A 17411-nucleotide genomic window follows, 5' to 3' on the forward strand; every position below is an offset into this window, starting at 1 on the left:
GGTAGCGGCTCAGCTCCTCCAGGTCTTCGTTGGACAGCCCGAAGCTCGCTAAAATGCTGGAGGCGCTTTCGGGCGTGTAGCGGTTCTGGGGGTTGGAATTCTGCTCCAAGACCGGCGCCGGGCCGGGCGGCTTCGGCCCGGCGCTCCCGGCGGGGCAGGGGCCGCTGTCCCAGAGGTTGGCGCGCGGGTCTCCCTTCTGCTCCTGGTGCAGGTTGGTCTTCTCCTTGACCTTCCTGGGGTCGGCCCTGTGCAGCGTGACGCGGACGTTGATCCTCTGGGAACCCGTCCACTGCAGCGCCTCCTGTCCCGAGAATCTCTGCGGCGCTCCTTGGGGCGTCGCGGGCGCGGGTTTCCTCGGCGGCCCCGCCGCGCCTCTGGCCCCGAAGGCTCCCGGGGGTTTGGTGCCCGACGGGTTGGGTCCTCTGGGCCTCGGGGGCAAGGTTCCTCTGGGGCTAAACATTGCGTCTTTCAGCAATGCCTGGCGGAAGCCAGCATGGGGAGGTGCCGGCCCGCCGCTGGCAGCCGAGGGCAAGTGCTGGAGAGCCAAGTGGGTCTTAATTTGGGCAAGCTGAAAAGGAGGAGGGCCCAACACAAAGGGGCTGGCAAGGCCAAGGTTCAGGGAATTCACAAGTGGTGCGAAACTTTCCAAGAACAACACAAAGCTGCAAGTTAAAAGACAAGGATTAGATGGGTCATCTTTGGCATGTGCTCACAGCGGCTTCTATGACGGTGAGCAAAACAACCCGAGGCACGGCAGCGGGGTTTTGGCACGACAGCTTAAAGCACTCAAAATGCACAGGAAAGGTTTGCTTTCACTGCAATATAGTGAACATAAAATATAGAGAATATAGTGAATATAAAATATAGAGAACGGGTGATTAATCAACGAGCTCAAACCCAACAACGTCCCGGGGAACACAACCAGCGGTGACACTTGCAACAGCGTCCGTGCCAACCTGGCAGTTCACTTCTCCGTGACAACAGAGTTTGGGTTTAATTACAATTAATTTTAGGAGCAGGAAGGCAAAGCATGAATAAAACCCTGTCTGGAGGCTGGCGAGGGATGAGTTGGAAGTGAAACCATCTACGTGGAGAACTCAAACCAGTTATGACTCGGTGGAGCTGAGCCGAGGCCGGAGCAGTTTCCAGGAGGACACTCCCATGGCCGCTCTCATGGGTGAAGAGCAAACCCTGCAAGAATTCACAGGGTGGGATGAGAGGCTGGAATTCTGTGGGTAGAAAAGAATCCGATCTCCCAGATGGTAAGAGCTTAAAGCGGAAGGGTTTGAAACGAGAGAGGAGGGAAATCGTACAGGAACCAATGGCAACAACAACGAAAAAATATCTACACATGAAAAGCACCGTGGCCAAGGGGAGTGGGGCTTAGTTTGGGTGAAAACACTGAGAATTCGGTTCTGCCAGGTGGGAAACGAAGGTACAAACAAAGGGAGAGTAAAATCAGACACCACAGAGATGTGGAAATAGAATCCCAGAGCGGTTTGGGCTGGAAAAAAACCTTAAAGCCCATCTCATTCCACCTCCCGTTATCCCAGGTTGCTCCAAGCCCCGTCCAAGCAGGCCAGGGATGGAGATGGAGAGCAGAGCAGTGAAACACCACAACAGCAGCAAAGTCCTTGTCCAGCAGCTCCTCGGGGGCCGAGCGGGGACACCGGGAATCCGGGATTGAGGGCGAGGACAAAGCAACAGCCACAACATCAGCACCATCCTCATTCCCAACCCCAGCCCAAAGCAGGAAAACCCCGAACCCGGCAATTCCTCATTTCCCCCTGTCCATCAGTTGGCTCCCAGAACCAGACTCTTCTCGCAGCAACACACGAGGTTTTTCCAGGAGTTTTCCCAGTTTTCCCAGTGCTGAATTCTGCCGAGGTTCTCGTCTCGCCGGCGCGGGGTTTGGTTTTCCGAGCCCGTGGAAGCTGACTCTGGGTGGAAGTTCTTCCGTCAGCGGCGCTGCCTCTCCCGTGGCGTCACAACGCTCAAGGTTTGAGGAGCACAAGCCACGCCCAGGTGAGGGAGAGGAGGATTTTCCAGCGCCATTCCTGGGGTTTGGTCCCATCCGGGTGCAAGTTCCATCAGGAATGATTTCATTTGAAGCAAGTACAAAGCGCTCAGGCCCAGGAGAAACGCGAATCCTGTGAATCCTCTCCAAGCAAACACCCGGAGAGCCACAATGACCAGATTCCCACCAGCCAGCATTCCCAAAAATCCAGCCTCTCAGCCCGGATTCCTCCTCCCTCCACAAATTAAATTGGATTTCAACAGGAACTGCAGGTGAGGCCGTTTGTTCCAGAGGGTTTCCAAAGAGACATCAACCAACATTCCCCGAGCCACCTCCTGCCTTTCCGTTTGGGTTTTCTCCGGAATTCCCAGCACCGGAGGGCAAAAATTCCCTCCGAGCCCATCCCTGTGGGAAGCAGCGGGAGAGGGAACGCTCCCAAAGGCACCCAGCACCAGGACAACCACGAATGGATCAGCAGAGCCAATCTGGACCACCACCAACCTTAATTCCATGGGTCAGGAACGTCCCGGAGCAGGGAACGAACCCGAATTTCCGTCGGAGGAGTTTTTACTTCTCCAGGTATTTTCACAGGGACACCTGGGAGCTGGGAAGCTCCCACAGCACGATCGGGAATCACAACTCACCTCTGCAAACCTCAGCTCATCAGATGGTGCTCCAGCCTGGAAGGAGCTCGGAGCAAGCTGGTCCATGGGAAATGTCCCTGTCCATGGCAAGGGGTGGCACTGGATGGGATTGGAGGTCCCTTCCCACCCAAACCAGTTCGGGAATCTTAGGAAGGGCCGCAGCCGAGGAGCTCCTGAGTGACCTTTCCAAAGGAAATGCTGGAAATGCTGCCTAAGGAAATTCCAAGATGAAGGAAAACAATGGTCTGGAGATATCAGGGAGAGCCTCACCTTCCTCTTCCAGGCTGTTTTGTTTGGGAAGCGGCCAACCCTTGGAATTGCCGCTGCTGGGACCGGGACACCGCAGCAGGGACCCAGCTCCGAGCTGGGGCTGCAGCGACACGGAACGGAAATCGGGCGGAATCCTGGGATGCTTTGGCTTGGGAGAGACCTCAAAGCCCACCCAGAGACACCTCCCACTATCCCAGGTGGATCCAAGCCCCAGTGTCCAACCTTGGGCATTCCCAGGGATCCAGGGGCAGCCCCAGCTGCTCTGGCAATTCCAGCCCAGCCCCTGCCCACCCTCCCAGCCAGCAATTCCTTCCCAACATCCCAGCCCAAGCTCCCCTTTCCCACTGGGAAGCCATTCCCTGCCTCCTGGCCCTCCAGGCCTTGGCCCCAGTCCCTCTGCAGCTCTCCTGGAGCCCCTTTAGGCCCTGCAAGGGGCTCGCAGCTCTCCCTGGCTCCTTCCCTTCTCCAGGGCAACATTCCCAGCTCTCCCAGCCTGATCCAGAGCCCTTGGAGCACCTCCACGCTCCAAGGACCTTCTCCCAAGCCCACCATGCTTCGCTGATCCCTGGGAACAGCAATCCCAGAACTCCAGAGCACAATGGAAAAGCCAAACGACGCCTTCCTTGCTTTCCCTTCAACTTCCCACCTCCGTTTTTCCAGCCTTCCCAATACGGGCTGAGAAATGGAAAGTTTGGGATTTTCAACCCTCCCTGGGGCTTGCAAGGCTCTGCTGCACGTGCAGGAAGAGACAGGCACAGATCCGGAGCGAGAATTCCCACCCGGAGCTAAAAAGGCAAAGGAAAGCCTGACCTGCCACAGCCCAGAATCCCAGGATTATTCAGGCTGGGAAAGATCTCCGGGATGAGCGAGTCCAAGCTGTGCCCGATCCACACCTCGGCACAAGGAATTCCCTGGGCACCTCCAGGGACGGGCATTCCAAAGCTCCCTGGGCACTTCCAAACCCTGAGCACCCTTTCCATGAGGAAATTCCTGCTGGTGTCCACCCTGAGCCTCCCCTGGCTCAGCCGGAGGCCGTTCCCTCTTTTCCTGTCCCTGTTCCCTGGGATAAGATCCCAATTCCCCCTCCCCAGCCAGGAGAGCCAGAAGGTCCCCCCAGAGCCTCCTTTCCTCCAGGAACCTCGGCAGAAGCTGGAAGTGGATTTCTCCCGTTACACAGAAGATTTACCCAAAGGGCAATTCCAAGAGGAGAATTTCCTGACTTCTCCCTAGAAACAGCATGGAATTTTCTGGCTCTGTGCTACAGAAAGCCAGAACCACAGCCCTGCCATGCCTGGGAAGCTGCTGGACTTTTCCAAGAGCTGTTCCACAAGTGCCCATATCCACATGGATGGAACCACGTCCGATCCCAAAAGCTGCATCTCCTCTGGAGCGTCCCTGATCTTCCTTTGGTTGATGCCAACATCTTGGAAGGTTCTGGAAGGAGCTGGATTCTCCTCCTCCTCCTCCTCCCTGGGCTGCCCAACCCCACGACGGCGTCGGTGTCCGGAGGGTGCCGTGGATCCTTTCCCGTGGCCAATTCCTCATCCCGCTCCTGCCACGGCAGCCCAGCAGTTCCAGCATCGAGGTCAGGAGGCGGGCGAGGCATTCCCAGCCCTTTTCCTGCATCTGGGAATTCTCTGATTCTTTGGGATGACCCTGGCCAGCACAACATCCCCTGGATCTCTGGAAATCTGGGATTGTCACCTCCAGACTTCCCTTTGGTGGCACGAGCCCACCTCGAGGGGACATCCCCGTTCCAGCAGGAGGCTCCTGGATTTTTGGGGTTATCCACGGTGTCTGTCCATGTTATCCCTCGATCCTGGGATCCTCCAGCTCCTCCAGCACGGCCCAAAGCCAGCAGAGCACAACAGAGCCAGCTGCTCTGCCATTCCAGTACCTGCCTGCTCAGGAAAACAAATTCCCAGGATTTTAGAGGTGAAAGCGGCTCCTGCCACCCGCCCCTGGGCACATTCCTGCTGCCAGCTCCAGATCCAGCAGGATCTCAGCTGGGATCGCTGCATGGGGAACTCCAAGAGCCAGGATCATCACTGGGAATGTTCCGGTCACACCAGGACACACCAGGAGCTGGGATCTGTCCTGGAGAAGGAGGAGGAGGAGGAGGAAGGCAGAACAGTTGTTCACCTCCAGGGAATGATCCTGGAGCACCTGGATAACGGGAATAGAAGCCAAATCCCAGCCTGATACCTCGGATTTGCCAGGAAAAAGAGCCCAGCAAAGGCTGAGCTGGAATTGCAAAGCCTGAAGGAAGCAGGGAGGGAAAGGAAGCTCTTGGATAAGAAAATTCCCGGGATGAGATGAAACCGTGGAGAAGGAAAGGGAGGCAAACCCCAAGCAAAGCCACTCCTCCCACTCCACACAATCCTGGAAGCCAAACTGCCCCTTTTTGCCCCTCCTCTAGCCCAGTTTTTCCATGGAGAAGGACACTGCAGGTATGGAATATCCCATGAGGGGCTCCAGGCTGCAGCTCTGCCCGTCCCCAGCCCAGGGAAAGCCCAAGCTTGGCCAAACTCAGCTCCCAGGAAAACTTAACTCCATCCCTGCCCGAGCAGAACATCAACACCAGCCGTGGAATCCATGGCAACATTCCCAAAAGTCTGCCCCATGCCAGCCTTAGAGGCAGGAAGTTTCTATCCAACCACACCAACAACAACAACAAAAAAACCAGGACAAGCTTTTTGGGCAGGAATTCCTGCAGCAGACCCAAAATTGGGCATTTCAGCACCGGGAATCCTCCTGAAATTCCGCTTCTGGAGCAGCAGAGTTTGAGAAAGAAACACCAGCAGGCAGAACAAACACTGCCACTTCTGCCCCGAATTCCACCCCCAAAAGAAGAAAAACCAAGCCCAAATTCCAGGCAGAATGTTTAACTTGGTGGCAAGGAAGGAGGAGAAGAGGTTTTATTTACCTTCAAGTGGGGAAGCCAAAAGGCAAACAAAGATCTCAGTGCTGGTCCTCACACCCAGACGAGCTCATCTGGCAGCAAAAGCAAACCCCAATCCCAAACTGGGGGAGGAAAAGAGGGAAGAGAAGGGATCCAGCAGGATTTGGGAACCCCCAGCCTCGGATAAAAACGCTCAGTTCCAGCAGAATTTGGGGAAGAGGAGGCTGGGCTGGTCCCTTCCATCCCCACAGCCCGGGAGCCAGAGGGATGGTGGAGTTGTGGTGGATTTAAATCAAGGAAAAAGGGGAAAAAAGAAAAAATAATAACGAAATTCGGGATACTCCTTGTCCTCAGAGAGAGGCTTGTCCCAGGGAAGATCGTGAGCTCATCTCAGATCCACCCTCTCCAATCCTCACAGCAGCTGCTTTCACACCAGAGACAGGAGGCAAAAATAAAAAACCCCAAAGTTACAACGTTTAAACGTCAATTCTGGGCTGGGATGAGATTTTGGAGGGGGTTGGTTTGGCTTCTGAGCCAAAAAAAAAAAACCAGTTGTAGGGAAACACTCTGAGAAAAAATAACCCAAAAAGCGATTTTTCTTAAAAAAAAAAAAAAAGAACAATGCCGAGAATATTTCTGGTTTAAAACAACACTAAAAATATCGAAGCAGCCCGTACCTAAATTGCACTAAAAAAAGGTTAAATCCCCCCAAAAGACGAGGTTCCTGCAAACCACGGGATGCTACAGAGCCCCGACACTTGGCTTTAGGTTAAAAACCCTTTTTTTTCGGGTATTTCGCCCGATTCAAATTATTTATTCTCTTTCCGAGTGAAAACAAAGAGGGAAAAGCCGCCTTTTTAACCCCAAACCACGAAGAGGCGCCTGAGGTCAGGCCCTGAGGTGAAAACCCAACCTGAGGCTGGTACTGCTCTATTTAGGGTCAATTTTAACCCCAAACCCCACAACTCCCAGCCCGTTGTTTGAACGTAAACCCGCGGATTTTACGGATTAAAAGATTTGATTGCGGACTAAATTAAGGCTCTGAGTGTTGGGGGATAGAGGGAGGCTTTCCCTCGTTTAAAGCCGTGATAGAAATGGATAAAAAGCAGCTTTAAATCCGTGCCGGCTATAAAACCAGGCGAATCCGTGCTGGCCTTGCGGTTGCGCTGCAGGTCGGTGGTTACCGGGCGGCTTTATCCGCGTGCCGGAGGAGAAAGGACAAACGATGAAGGATTAATCATCGAGGGGATAAAAGATAAGGAACAAAGGAGAAGGGATAAAAGAGAAACGATAAACACCCACAGCCCGGGACTCCCCGTGAGGGCCCCTCACCCGGCCGCCCTCCCCTCCCCCTCTCCCCTCACAGCCGCCATTACGTGCGTCCCCTCAGCCCCCTCCGCGCCGAGCGCCGGCCGCCCCCCGCCTCCTACCTCGGCCGGGACGCAACCGCCGCTCTCCCCGCGTCCCCCGCCGCCGGGATGAGCCGGGAGGGTGGAGAAGAACCCCCCAAAACCACCGGGGAAAGCGCCGGCAGCGGCGGGGAAAGCGCCGGCAGCGGCGCGCGGAGGGACACGGCGCGGAGGGCGCACTGCGGCTGCGCGGACGGAGCGCGGGGTCAAAGCCCGCAGCGTGCGCACGGCGGAGCGTCCGGGGGGGGGGGGGGGGGAGGGCTGCGCATGCGCGCCGTGTGCAAAGGGGGAGCCGGCCCTCGGCGCGGGGCATGCTGGGAGAGCCCTCCCCCTATATAAGCGCGGTGCCGGCGCGCGCCGCCTCAGAGCGGTGGTGGCGGGCGGAGTGTGCGCGTTGTTTCTTTGTTGCTGCTTTTAGCCTTTTTGTGGCTGTTTCTGTGATTCTTCCGGCTTGTTGTGTTCTCAGGCATTGACCTTGCTTGTGGTGGTCTCGTCTTTCCCCTGCCTGAGGGTGTTGCGTGTTGCACAGCGCTTCCTGCCTTGCAGCTGATACCAGGCTTGTCCCTGGAATCGTGAGGGACCGGGAGCTGTTTTGCAGCTCCCCCTCAGCAGCACCGTGAGCTTCAGGAAGGCTCCTGTGCGGTGGTTCCTGCCTGATGCTCTTCCAGCCTTGCAGATGAACCCTCCGGATTCATTCCGAGTTCCTCTTCGAGGTGTCCTGAGCTCGAAGGAGAGACAGTGGCAGCCCCAGTAATTCCAGGGAAAACCAGCACGAGGCGTCTGAGGCGCTGACTCAGAGGGGGTTTGTTTGTCCACGATGATGCTTGGGATGAGCTGCTCATCCCTGGAAGTGCCCGAGGCCAGGTTGGACATTGGGGTTTGGAGCAGCCTGGGATAGTGGGAGGTGTCTCTGCCCATGGATGGGGTGGGAATGGGATGGGATTCAAAGTCCCTACTAATCCAAAGCATTCCAGGATTCTGCTCTGGATCAGGCTGGGAGAGCTGGGAATGTTGCCCTGGAGAAGGGAAGGAGCCAGGGAGAGCTGCGAGCCCCTTGCAGGGCCTAAAGGGGCTCCAGGAGAGCTGCAGAGGGACTGGGGCCAAGGCATGGAGGGCCAGGAGGCAGGGAATGGCTTCCCAGTGGGAAAGGGGAGCTTGGGCTGGGATGTTGGGAAGGAATTGCTGGCTGGGAGGGTGGCGAGGGGCTGGGCTGGAATTGCCAGAGCAGCTGGGGCTGCCCCTGGATCCCTGGGAATGTCCAAGGCCAGGTTGGGATGGACTTGGATCCACCTGGGATAGCAGAAGGTGACCCTGCCCATGGAATAGGGTGGGAATGGGATGGGATTGAAGCTCACTTCCCAACCGAAACCAGTGGGATTTGCTTTGGAGCAGCAGCAGGAATACCTGGCACTTCCAAAGGCTTCATTTCCCTGGGAACACCTCGACTCAGTGTCCCCAAATCCAGGCTCGTGTCCCACAAAACACCTCTGGAGTCCCAGGCTCGGAGGAGACACAAAAACACCTTTAAAGCTGCCACGTTATTCCCTTAAAATTCCAAAAATCCAACCAGGGACAGCACCAGCCCTGCCCCATCCCACACCATTTCCTGGGAATTCTGAGCGGATTTTGGAGCTGCTGGAAGCCTGGCACACCCTCAGCTGAATTTCGGGCAGCCACGGCCAAATCCATCCCAAGTGACTCACTGGGGCTGGATTTTCCCAAAAAAACCCAAAATTCCAGGCTGCCACGGGAATGCTTCGTTGGATTTTTGTCTCCAAACTCGTTGGAAAATGAGAAAAAAAACCCCAAAACTTTAAGATTCCCACTTTTCCCTGGTTTTTTGGAGCTATCCTGAAACCCCCAGGCAACGCATTCCTCGCTCCCACCACAGCCAGGGCAAGGAAGGGAGGATCCTGCCGGGGTGGGAATGTGTATTCCCTAAATCCCTGCCTCCATTTCCCAGCCTAAATCCCATGGCTCGAGGCTGTTCCCCCAATTCCAGCCTGTGGATCCTTCCTGATTCGATGGATTTGGGAAGGAAAACCAGTTGTGAACCCAAAACTGGAACAGCTTTTGGGGTGAGCCCGAGGCGATCTGGGAACAAAAAGTGGGATCGTTTAGGCACGGAGAAGTTTGGGAACGTCAATATTCCTGGAACATCGGGAATGGGGTCGGAGCCCTCCTGGAAAACCAGATTTTGGCCTCGTTTCTTGTAAAATTTGGGAGCTGCTGAAAGATGGGAATAAAAATCCCCTCGTTCCGCAGGAGCTGCAGCCGGAGGCAGCTCCCGACCTGGCTCCTGTCAGGAAATCCCCGTGGAATGCTGGAAAAGTCCCCCCAAATCCAGCTGGGCTTGGGGTTTGGCTGGTTCTGTGCCACATTCCCAGTGCAGGAGGTGGATCCAGGTGGGAATTGCGGGCTCTGCCCACAAAGCTGCTCCTGGAATTGGCTTTTTGCTCGTTTTAACCCTAAATTAACGAATCGAAGGAATTCTTGTAAATATTTAAATGAAAGGGTGGGAACGAGGAAAATCCTGCTTTTTTTTTGGGGATGTTGTGCGATCCCAAACTTCCTTTGCCCCTCTTGGATGCTCTGGATCAAAACAAGATCCCCAAAAAATTAAAAAAGGCTGGAAAAGTGAGCAAATCCCAAAGCTGAGGGTTCACATCAGCTCCGACCTGCCCCTAAATCCGCCTCTATCCCACAGGGATTTCGGGGGCTGGCGAGAAGATTCTTGGGATGCAGCCAGAGAATGAGAGGATTTTTGGGATCAGGAGCGGCTGAGGGAGCTGGGAAAGGGGTTCCACCCTGGGGAAAAGTGGGATCGGGACCTCTGAGAGGTGGGACTCGGGGTGGGGGAACAGGGGACGAGGGGTGGGATGAGAGGGAACGGCCTCGGGTGGCCGCAGTGAAGGTTCAGGTGGGATATTGGGAAAATTCCTCCTGGAAAAGCTTTTTCCAGCCCTGGCACAGCTGCGGAGTCCCCATCCCTGGGGGGGCTGGTGGCACTTGGGGACATGTGGTGGCCTTGGCATAATGGTGCCGCTGGATGCTCTGGGGGGCCCTGGGCAGCTGCTGTCCCCAATTAACTCATTAACTCATTAACTCGTCAGCCGGGCCGGAGGTGACGCCGGGACAGCCCCGGGGGTCGCTGTGCTCTCAGCGATGTCCCCAAGGTGTCACAGCAGACGGGGCCACCAGCCCCGGGGGGACCGAGCGGAGTGAGAGCGGCGCCGGGGCGGGGACACAGCCCGGGAGCGTTCCCTGACAGCGCCTGGGGACAGCGAGAGGGGACAGAGAGCGGGGACAGAGAGGGGACAGAGAGAGGGGACAGAGAGGACAGAGAGCGGGGACACAGAGAGGGGACACAGAGCGGGAACAGAGAGCGGGAACAGAGAGCGGGGACAGAGCGGGGACACAGAGAGGGGACACAGAGAGGGGACACAGAGAGGGGACAGAGAGGGGACAGAGAGAGGGGACAGAGCAGAGACAGAGAGAGGGGACAGAGGGGACAGAGAGAGGGGACAGAGAGAGGACACAGAGAGGACACAGAGGGGGCAGAGCGGGGACACAGAGGGGACAGAGAGAGGGGACAGAGCGGGGACAGAGAGAGGACACAGAGGGGGCAGAGAGAGGGGACAGAGAGAGGGGACAGAGCGGGGACAGAGCGGGGACACAGAGCGGGGACACAGAGAGGGGACACAGAGGGGACAGAGAGAGGGGACAGAGAGGGGACAGAGCAGAGACAGAGAGAGGGGACACAGAGGGGACAGAGAGAGGACACAGAGAGGGGACACAGAAGGGACAGAGAGAGGGGACAGAGCGGGGACACAGAGGGGACAGAGAGAGGGGACACAGAGGGGACAGAGAGGACAGAGAGAGGGGACAGAGAGCGGGGACAGAGAGAGGGGACAGAGCAGAGACAGAGAGAGGGGACACAGAGGGGACAGAGAGAGGACAGAGAGAGGACACAGAGGGGGCAGAGCGGGGACACAGAGAGGGGACACAGAGGGGACAGAGCAGGGACAGCCGGAGCTGTGTCACCGCTGGGGACACAGAGGGGACAGAGCAGGGACAGCCGGAGCTGTGTCACCGCTGGGGACACAGAGGGGACAGAGCAGGGACAGCCGGGGCCGTGTCACCGCTGGGGACAGAGCAGGGCCAGCCCGCCCCGTGTCCCTGTGCCCGTGGCTGGTGCGGGGCCAGCCCGTGTTTGCCGCTCGCTGTCATCGCCGGCTGTGTGGCCGCGTGCTGGTGACATTCCCGGCCTGTCCCGGTGGCCTTGGCTGCCCTTGCGGGGCCGTTCCGGTCCCATCCCACCCCCAGATCCCGGCTGGATTCGGTGCCCATCCCTGACCCCCGCCGCGGGGCCCTTCCAGCGCCGCTCCCACCCCAAACCCCACGCACAACATCTGCCAGCAAGAACGAACCCCGCACACCTTGGGGACATCCCCGCCACCTCCCCAGGGCCACCGCAGCCCCCCCGGGCTGCCCTCGGCACCTCCCGCACCCCAAATCCCGCGGCGCCATCCCCTTGTCCCCCCAGCCTTTCCCACGGGCTATTTTTGTCCCGTCCGGTGCTGTCCCCGGCCATACAAGGAGCCAGCAGCCACCCCGGGGGGAGGTCACTTGTCCCCGAGGTAGCCTCGGTGGGTGACCCTGGAACGGGGATTGTCACCTCGTGCTCGTCTTACAGCCCCCAACCGGCTGTCGGGGACACTTTGTCACCTTTGTCCCCCCGCTGTCCAGCTCCTTGTTTTTGGGACTGGCCGGGAATTAGCGCCTGGCGAGGAGCAGCTGCCCCATGGATGAGGGCACGGGCATGGAAATAGCTCCTCGCTCCGGCCCTTGGGGACAGCGGTGGCCCTTGGGGACCGTGGTGGCCCTTGGGGACCGTGGTGGCCCTCGTGTCACCCTCCAGGTGCTGGGCTGGGGGACAAAGTTGGGGTCTCTGCCCTCCATCCAATGCCCCCTCAATCCCAATCCCTCGGGAACGCTGGGACGTGTCCAGATGGACACCGCGGACCCCCGGGGGTCCAAACTGGGGGGGGGGGGCTGGGCACTGCAGGACCCCACATTTGGCCGGGGGTGGAGGGAGGAACCCAAAGGCTCGGGGGTCCCTGACCCCCAAACTGCCCATGGAGCCTCCAGGGACCCCAAAAGCTGCGCCCCCCACCCCAAAAATCCCAGCGCGGAGCGGGGAATGGCTTTGGGGTCACGCCGAGGGCTGGGGGGTGATGTGGGCTCCCCCTTTTCTGCCGTGGGGTTCCCCCCCCCCCCCCCTTCCCACGGTGCAGGCGGGACCCCCACCCCAATTCCGGGGGCTGCGGAGCCGCGTCTCTCCCCCCGGGGTTCCAGAATTCGGGATCGGGATGGGGCAGGCGGGGTTGGGAAAGGCTCAACCCGCCCCAAAACCGCAGCGTGCGGGGGGACCCCGGCACTCACCGTCCCAGAGGGTCCAGGGGCGGCGGGCCGGGGGTCGGGGTGGTGCGGGGACCCCGATTTCGGGGGGGCGCGGAGCCGCCACCTCCGCCCGCCGGCATCGCGGGTGCGCCCGGTCCGGCCCCGCTCGGGGCTGCCAGGGCACCGGCACCGGGATCGGGATCGGGATCGTCACCGTGGGGGCGGCGCTGGGGCAGCCGGGGGGAGCCCCGGGCACGGGGCTGCGGCGATAAGAGCCCTCCTGGTGTCCCCAAAACCGGGGGCGCAGCACCGAGCCCCCCCCGCCCCCGGGGCTGTGCCGGTTCCGGGGTGCGGGACCGGCCCCCCGCACACCGTGTGCCCCCAAAACTGCGGGAGCACAGCCGCGTCCCCCCCTGCCCCGTTCCTGTCCCCAGGGCTGGGCAAACCCCTCCAGCGGTGCCCCCAAAGTTGGGGGTGCAGGGCTGAGCCCCCCACCCAGTTGTTCCCAGTATGGGGGTGCCGAACTGGGAGCCGGCGCCCCGCCCGTTCTGGGGGTGCAGAGCCGGCTCCCCCCGGCGCTCCGCCCGTTCTGGGGGTGCAGATCCGGGTGTCCCCCCCCCCCAGCCCCCCGGTGACCCCAACACGGGGGTCAGAGCTCGGTGCCCCCCCCCCCCCCCAAACTCCCCAAAATTCAGGTTGGCCCCCCCCCCCCAGCCACGCGCCGGCCACGTGACCGCTCCCGCCCCCTCCGTGTGTTTACATGAATCCGCCAATCGGCGTCGCTCTACCAAAGCGCCCGCGTGGCGGGGCGGGCGGCTTGTATCGCCTCTTCCCATTGGGTGCGGCACCTGTCAATCATCCCCCCCGGCCGCGGGGGCGGGGCGTTCGGGGTTATTTACATCGCCGCGTGGCCACGCCCACCCCGCCGCGGCCCCGCCCCCACGCGCTGCCCGTCTGCCCCACGTGGGGGACGCGTGCTCTCAGCCAATCAGCGCGGCCGCGGCCAGCCAATCCGGAGCGCCGCTCGCTGGGTGGGATTACCCACACGATTGACAGCTGAGCGGTGCAATAGCAACGCGCTGTCTCTCCCTGCCGCCCAATCAGCGCGCGGAGGGGCGTGGCCGCGTGGCGCGGCTGACCAATAGGAGGAGGGGGCGTGTCCGCGGCGGGAGGGGCGGGGCGTGGCGGCGGCTGTGGCGGAGGGCGCGGAGCGGCACCGGCCCGGCCCGAGGTACCGGGGGCGGGGGGGACCCGGGGGCGACCCGGGGGCCACCAGCCCGGCGGAGCGGGGGGGGGGACACACGGGGCTGTCCCGTGGGGTGCTCCGGGACGCGCAGGCCCGGCCCGGTAGGCGCTGGAGCCCGGGAGGGTGCGGGGGGTTCGGGCTCCGTGCCCACCCTGCCCTCGGCCCGGCCTCCCCCGGGGGCCCCGGGAGCTGCGGCGCAAAAGAGTCCCCGAAGTCCCCTCGGTGTGGGGCAGCGGCTTCTGCATCCCATTGCCGGCATTCCCAGTCCGTGTGCTGCTCCCGCAGCCCCATCCCGGATTCCCGACGGATCCCCCCGGGCTGGGGCACGCGCGGGGGGTGGGGGAGGGGGCAGGAGGTCGCTGCCCCCAAATCCGGGCGGGATTTGGGAGCTGGGATTGGGATGGGCAGAGCCGGGATATGTTCGGGATAGGTTCGGGATATGTTTGGGAGGTATTTGGGATATATTTGGGATATATTTGGGATATATTTGGGATATTATTTCTCCATGCGGGCTCTTCCTGCAGGGCCAGGTGGGGACACCTGGCTGGGAGTTCAGGGAGCTCGGGATTCCTGCGGGATCCCGGGATGCGGGAAAGGCTTTCCCACGCTCCCTGGTGTGTTCGGGGCTTCCCCAGCTCTCCATGAAAAGGTGGATTTAGGTCCTGGAAACATCCAGGTTTGGCTTCTGTGCCGAGAATTCGGGGTTTTTGTGGAATTTCGGCGGGAAGGGACCTTGAAGCCTATCCAGGGATATTTTCCACTATCCCAGATGGATCCAGCCTGGCCTTGGGCACTGCCAGGGATCCAGGGGCAGCCCCAGCTGCTCTGGCAATTCCATTCCCAGCAATTCCTTCCCAACATCCCAGCCCGAGCTCCCCTTTCCCACTGGGAAGCCATTCCCTGCCTCCTGTCCCAAATCCCTTCTCCCAAATCCCTCTGCAGCTCTCCTGGAGCCCCCTTTAAGGACTCTGAGGATTCCCTGGAGTTTTCCCATCTCCAGGGGAACATTCCCAGCATTCCCAGCCTGCCTCCAGAGAGCTCCAAATCCTCCTGGCTTCCTCTGGACTCCCTCCAGCAGCTCCGGGAAGATTCCATGTGGGAATTTCTCCCTGCTATCCAACCCAATCCAGGGCTCCAGCCCAATCCTGTCTCTCCAGGCTCCGGCAATCGGGAAAGGACCCGCCGGGCAGGGAAACGGGATTGTCCTTTCCTAGGAAATTGGCTTTGCCATGGGATGAGGTCACCCATTCCCGGCGGGATGCGACAATCCCGGAGCTGCCATCGCTCCCTCCTCCCGCGCTAATTCCAGCCGGGCCGGAATCCCGGGAGCTGCCAGCTGCCTTCCCCATCCCGCTGCCTTCTCGAGGTGACAGGGCCTGATCCCGTGGGATTTGGGATTAGGGACACACCCCCGGAGCGGCCAGGCTCCAAAAGCATGGATCAAATCATGGAATTCTCCATCGTTCAGGTGGGGGGGAGAAAAAAACCCCAACCCCTCCGAGATCCCTGAATCCAAGCCGTGGTTCCCTTCCCGGCGTTTTCCGAGGGAATGCGGGTGGCCAGGCTGTGGAAAGGCCGGGAATGGGCAGAGGGAGAGAAACTGGGAGCGCTGGAATGGGATCCCTGGGCAATTCCCGGCTGGCTGTTCCTGCCAGGGAATGCCGTCCCTGCTCCCGGGGGGTGTCCGTGGGAAGAGGCTTTTTCCAAGGGGCAGGAGCAGGGAATGGCTTCCCGCTGGGATAGGGGGGGATTGGAGTGGGATCTTGGGAAGGCATTCCTGGCTGGTTAACCCTTCCTGGGCCGTGGAGATCTCCAAGGGCTGCAGCCAAACTGGGAATGCTGGGAATGTTCCCCTGGAGAAGGGAGAACTCCAGGGAATCCTCAGAGTCCCTAAAGGGGCTCCAGGAGAGCTGCAGAGGGATTTGGGAGAAGGGATTTGGGACAGGAGGCAGGGAACGGCTTCCCAGTGGGAAAGGGGAGTTTGGGGGTGGGATGTTGGGGAAGGAATTGCTGGGAATGGAATTGCCAGAGCAGCTGGGGCTGCCCCTGGATCACCTGGGAATGTCCAAGGTCAGGCTGGACACTGGGGCTTGGAGCCACCTGGGATGGTGGGAGGTGTCCCTGCCCATGGATGGGGTTGGAATGGGATGGGATTCAAAGTCCCTACAAATCCAAAGCATTCCAGGATTCTGGAGCTGCTCTGGATCAGGCTGGGAGAGCTGGGAATGTTGCCCTGGAAAAGGGAAGGAGCCAGGGAGAGCTGCGAGCCCCTTGCAGGGCCTAAAGGGGCTCCAGGAGAGCTGCAGAGGGACTGGGGCCAAGGCCTGGAGGGCCAGGAGGCAGGGAATGGCTTCCCAGTGGGAAAGGGGAGCTTGGGCTGGGATGTTGGGAAGGAATTGCTGGCTGGGAGGGTGGCGAGGCCCGGATTTCCTGGAGAGGAGCAGGAAGCAGCTCCAGGAGGAATTTGGGATGAGGTTCCTGAGCATTCCTTGGATTGGGCTCAGGAGCTGGAGGGTTTTGGTTTTTTTATTCCGGGAGGATCTGGTGGAGCTCTGGATTAAAATAGTGCGGGATGAGATTATCCCCGGATCCGGGCTGGAATTAGGCCGCGGTTCCTCGCAACTGGGAGAGCTGGGAATGGAAATCCCAGGAGTGAACACCGGGGAGCGTCCTGGGAATCTCATATCCCTCAGGTTCAAAGCTGGAGAAAACAGGGAGCGACTCCAGAGCAGGGAATAAAAACCTCAGGGAGAAACCTGAAGCACGGGAAAAATGGGAAGGGGAAGCCTGGAGTGGGGGGAGGGGGGGGAAAAATTCTTGGAAAAGTGGTGGGAAAATCCAGGCCTGGCCGGGCTGGGAGCAGGGAATGGGAAAAATCCACAGGGCTGGGAGAAAAAAAACGGGATAAGGAGTGGGATTTGGGATTCTGGATGCAGGGGTTTTATCTGGGAAAGGGGATGGGAGCGCAGGGAATCGGGAATTCCTGGAGTGGGAGGCACGAGGAGCTGCTGGAAGCAGCTGGGAAGTTGGGAAGGCGGCTGGAGCTGTGGGGCTGGGAATGGGAGAAGCCATCCCTTGGGAATGGATCCAGGGCAGGTGATTGCCTGGAATTCCTGCTCAGAGGGAGCCTGGGAATTGTCCAGGCTTCTCCTGCCCTCCATAAAATCCTGGAATTTCGGTGGGAAGGGAGCTTAAATCCCATCCCATTCCAACCCTGGCACCTCCCACTGGCCCAGCTGGATCCGAGTCCATCCCAACCTGGCCTTGGACATTCCCAGGGATCCAGGGGCAGCCCCAGCTGCTCTGGGCAATTCCATTCCCAGCAATTCCTTCCCAACATCCCAGCCCAAGCTCCCCTTTCCCACTGGGAAGCCATTCCCTGCCTCCTGTCCCAAATCCCTTCTCCCAAATCCCTCTGCAGCTCTCCTGGAGCCCCTTCAGGGACTCTGAGGATTCCCTGGAGTTCTCCCCTTCTCCAGGGGAACATTCCCAGCTCTCCCATCAGGCCTGACCTCATTCC

General features: G+C 59.8%; 1 protein-coding gene across 1 annotated transcript in view; it reads right to left on the reverse strand.

The window, feature by feature from the left end:
• Nucleotides 1-7555, reverse strand: part of ZNF638 (zinc finger protein 638) — a 42517-nt gene extending 34962 nt beyond the window's left edge. Inside the window, 3 exon segments of the mRNA XM_048303863.1 lie at nucleotides 2-662; nucleotides 7264-7427; nucleotides 7514-7555. Of these exon segments, the coding sequence (XP_048159820.1) occupies nucleotides 2-662; nucleotides 7264-7427; nucleotides 7514-7555 (867 nt within the window).
• Nucleotides 7556-17411: the final 9856 nt, after the last annotated feature.

The sequence above is a fragment of the Corvus hawaiiensis genome, chromosome 5 (genome assembly GCF_020740725.1).
Source record: "Corvus hawaiiensis isolate bCorHaw1 chromosome 5, bCorHaw1.pri.cur, whole genome shotgun sequence".
Classification (NCBI taxonomy): Eukaryota; Metazoa; Chordata; class Aves; order Passeriformes; family Corvidae; genus Corvus; species Corvus hawaiiensis.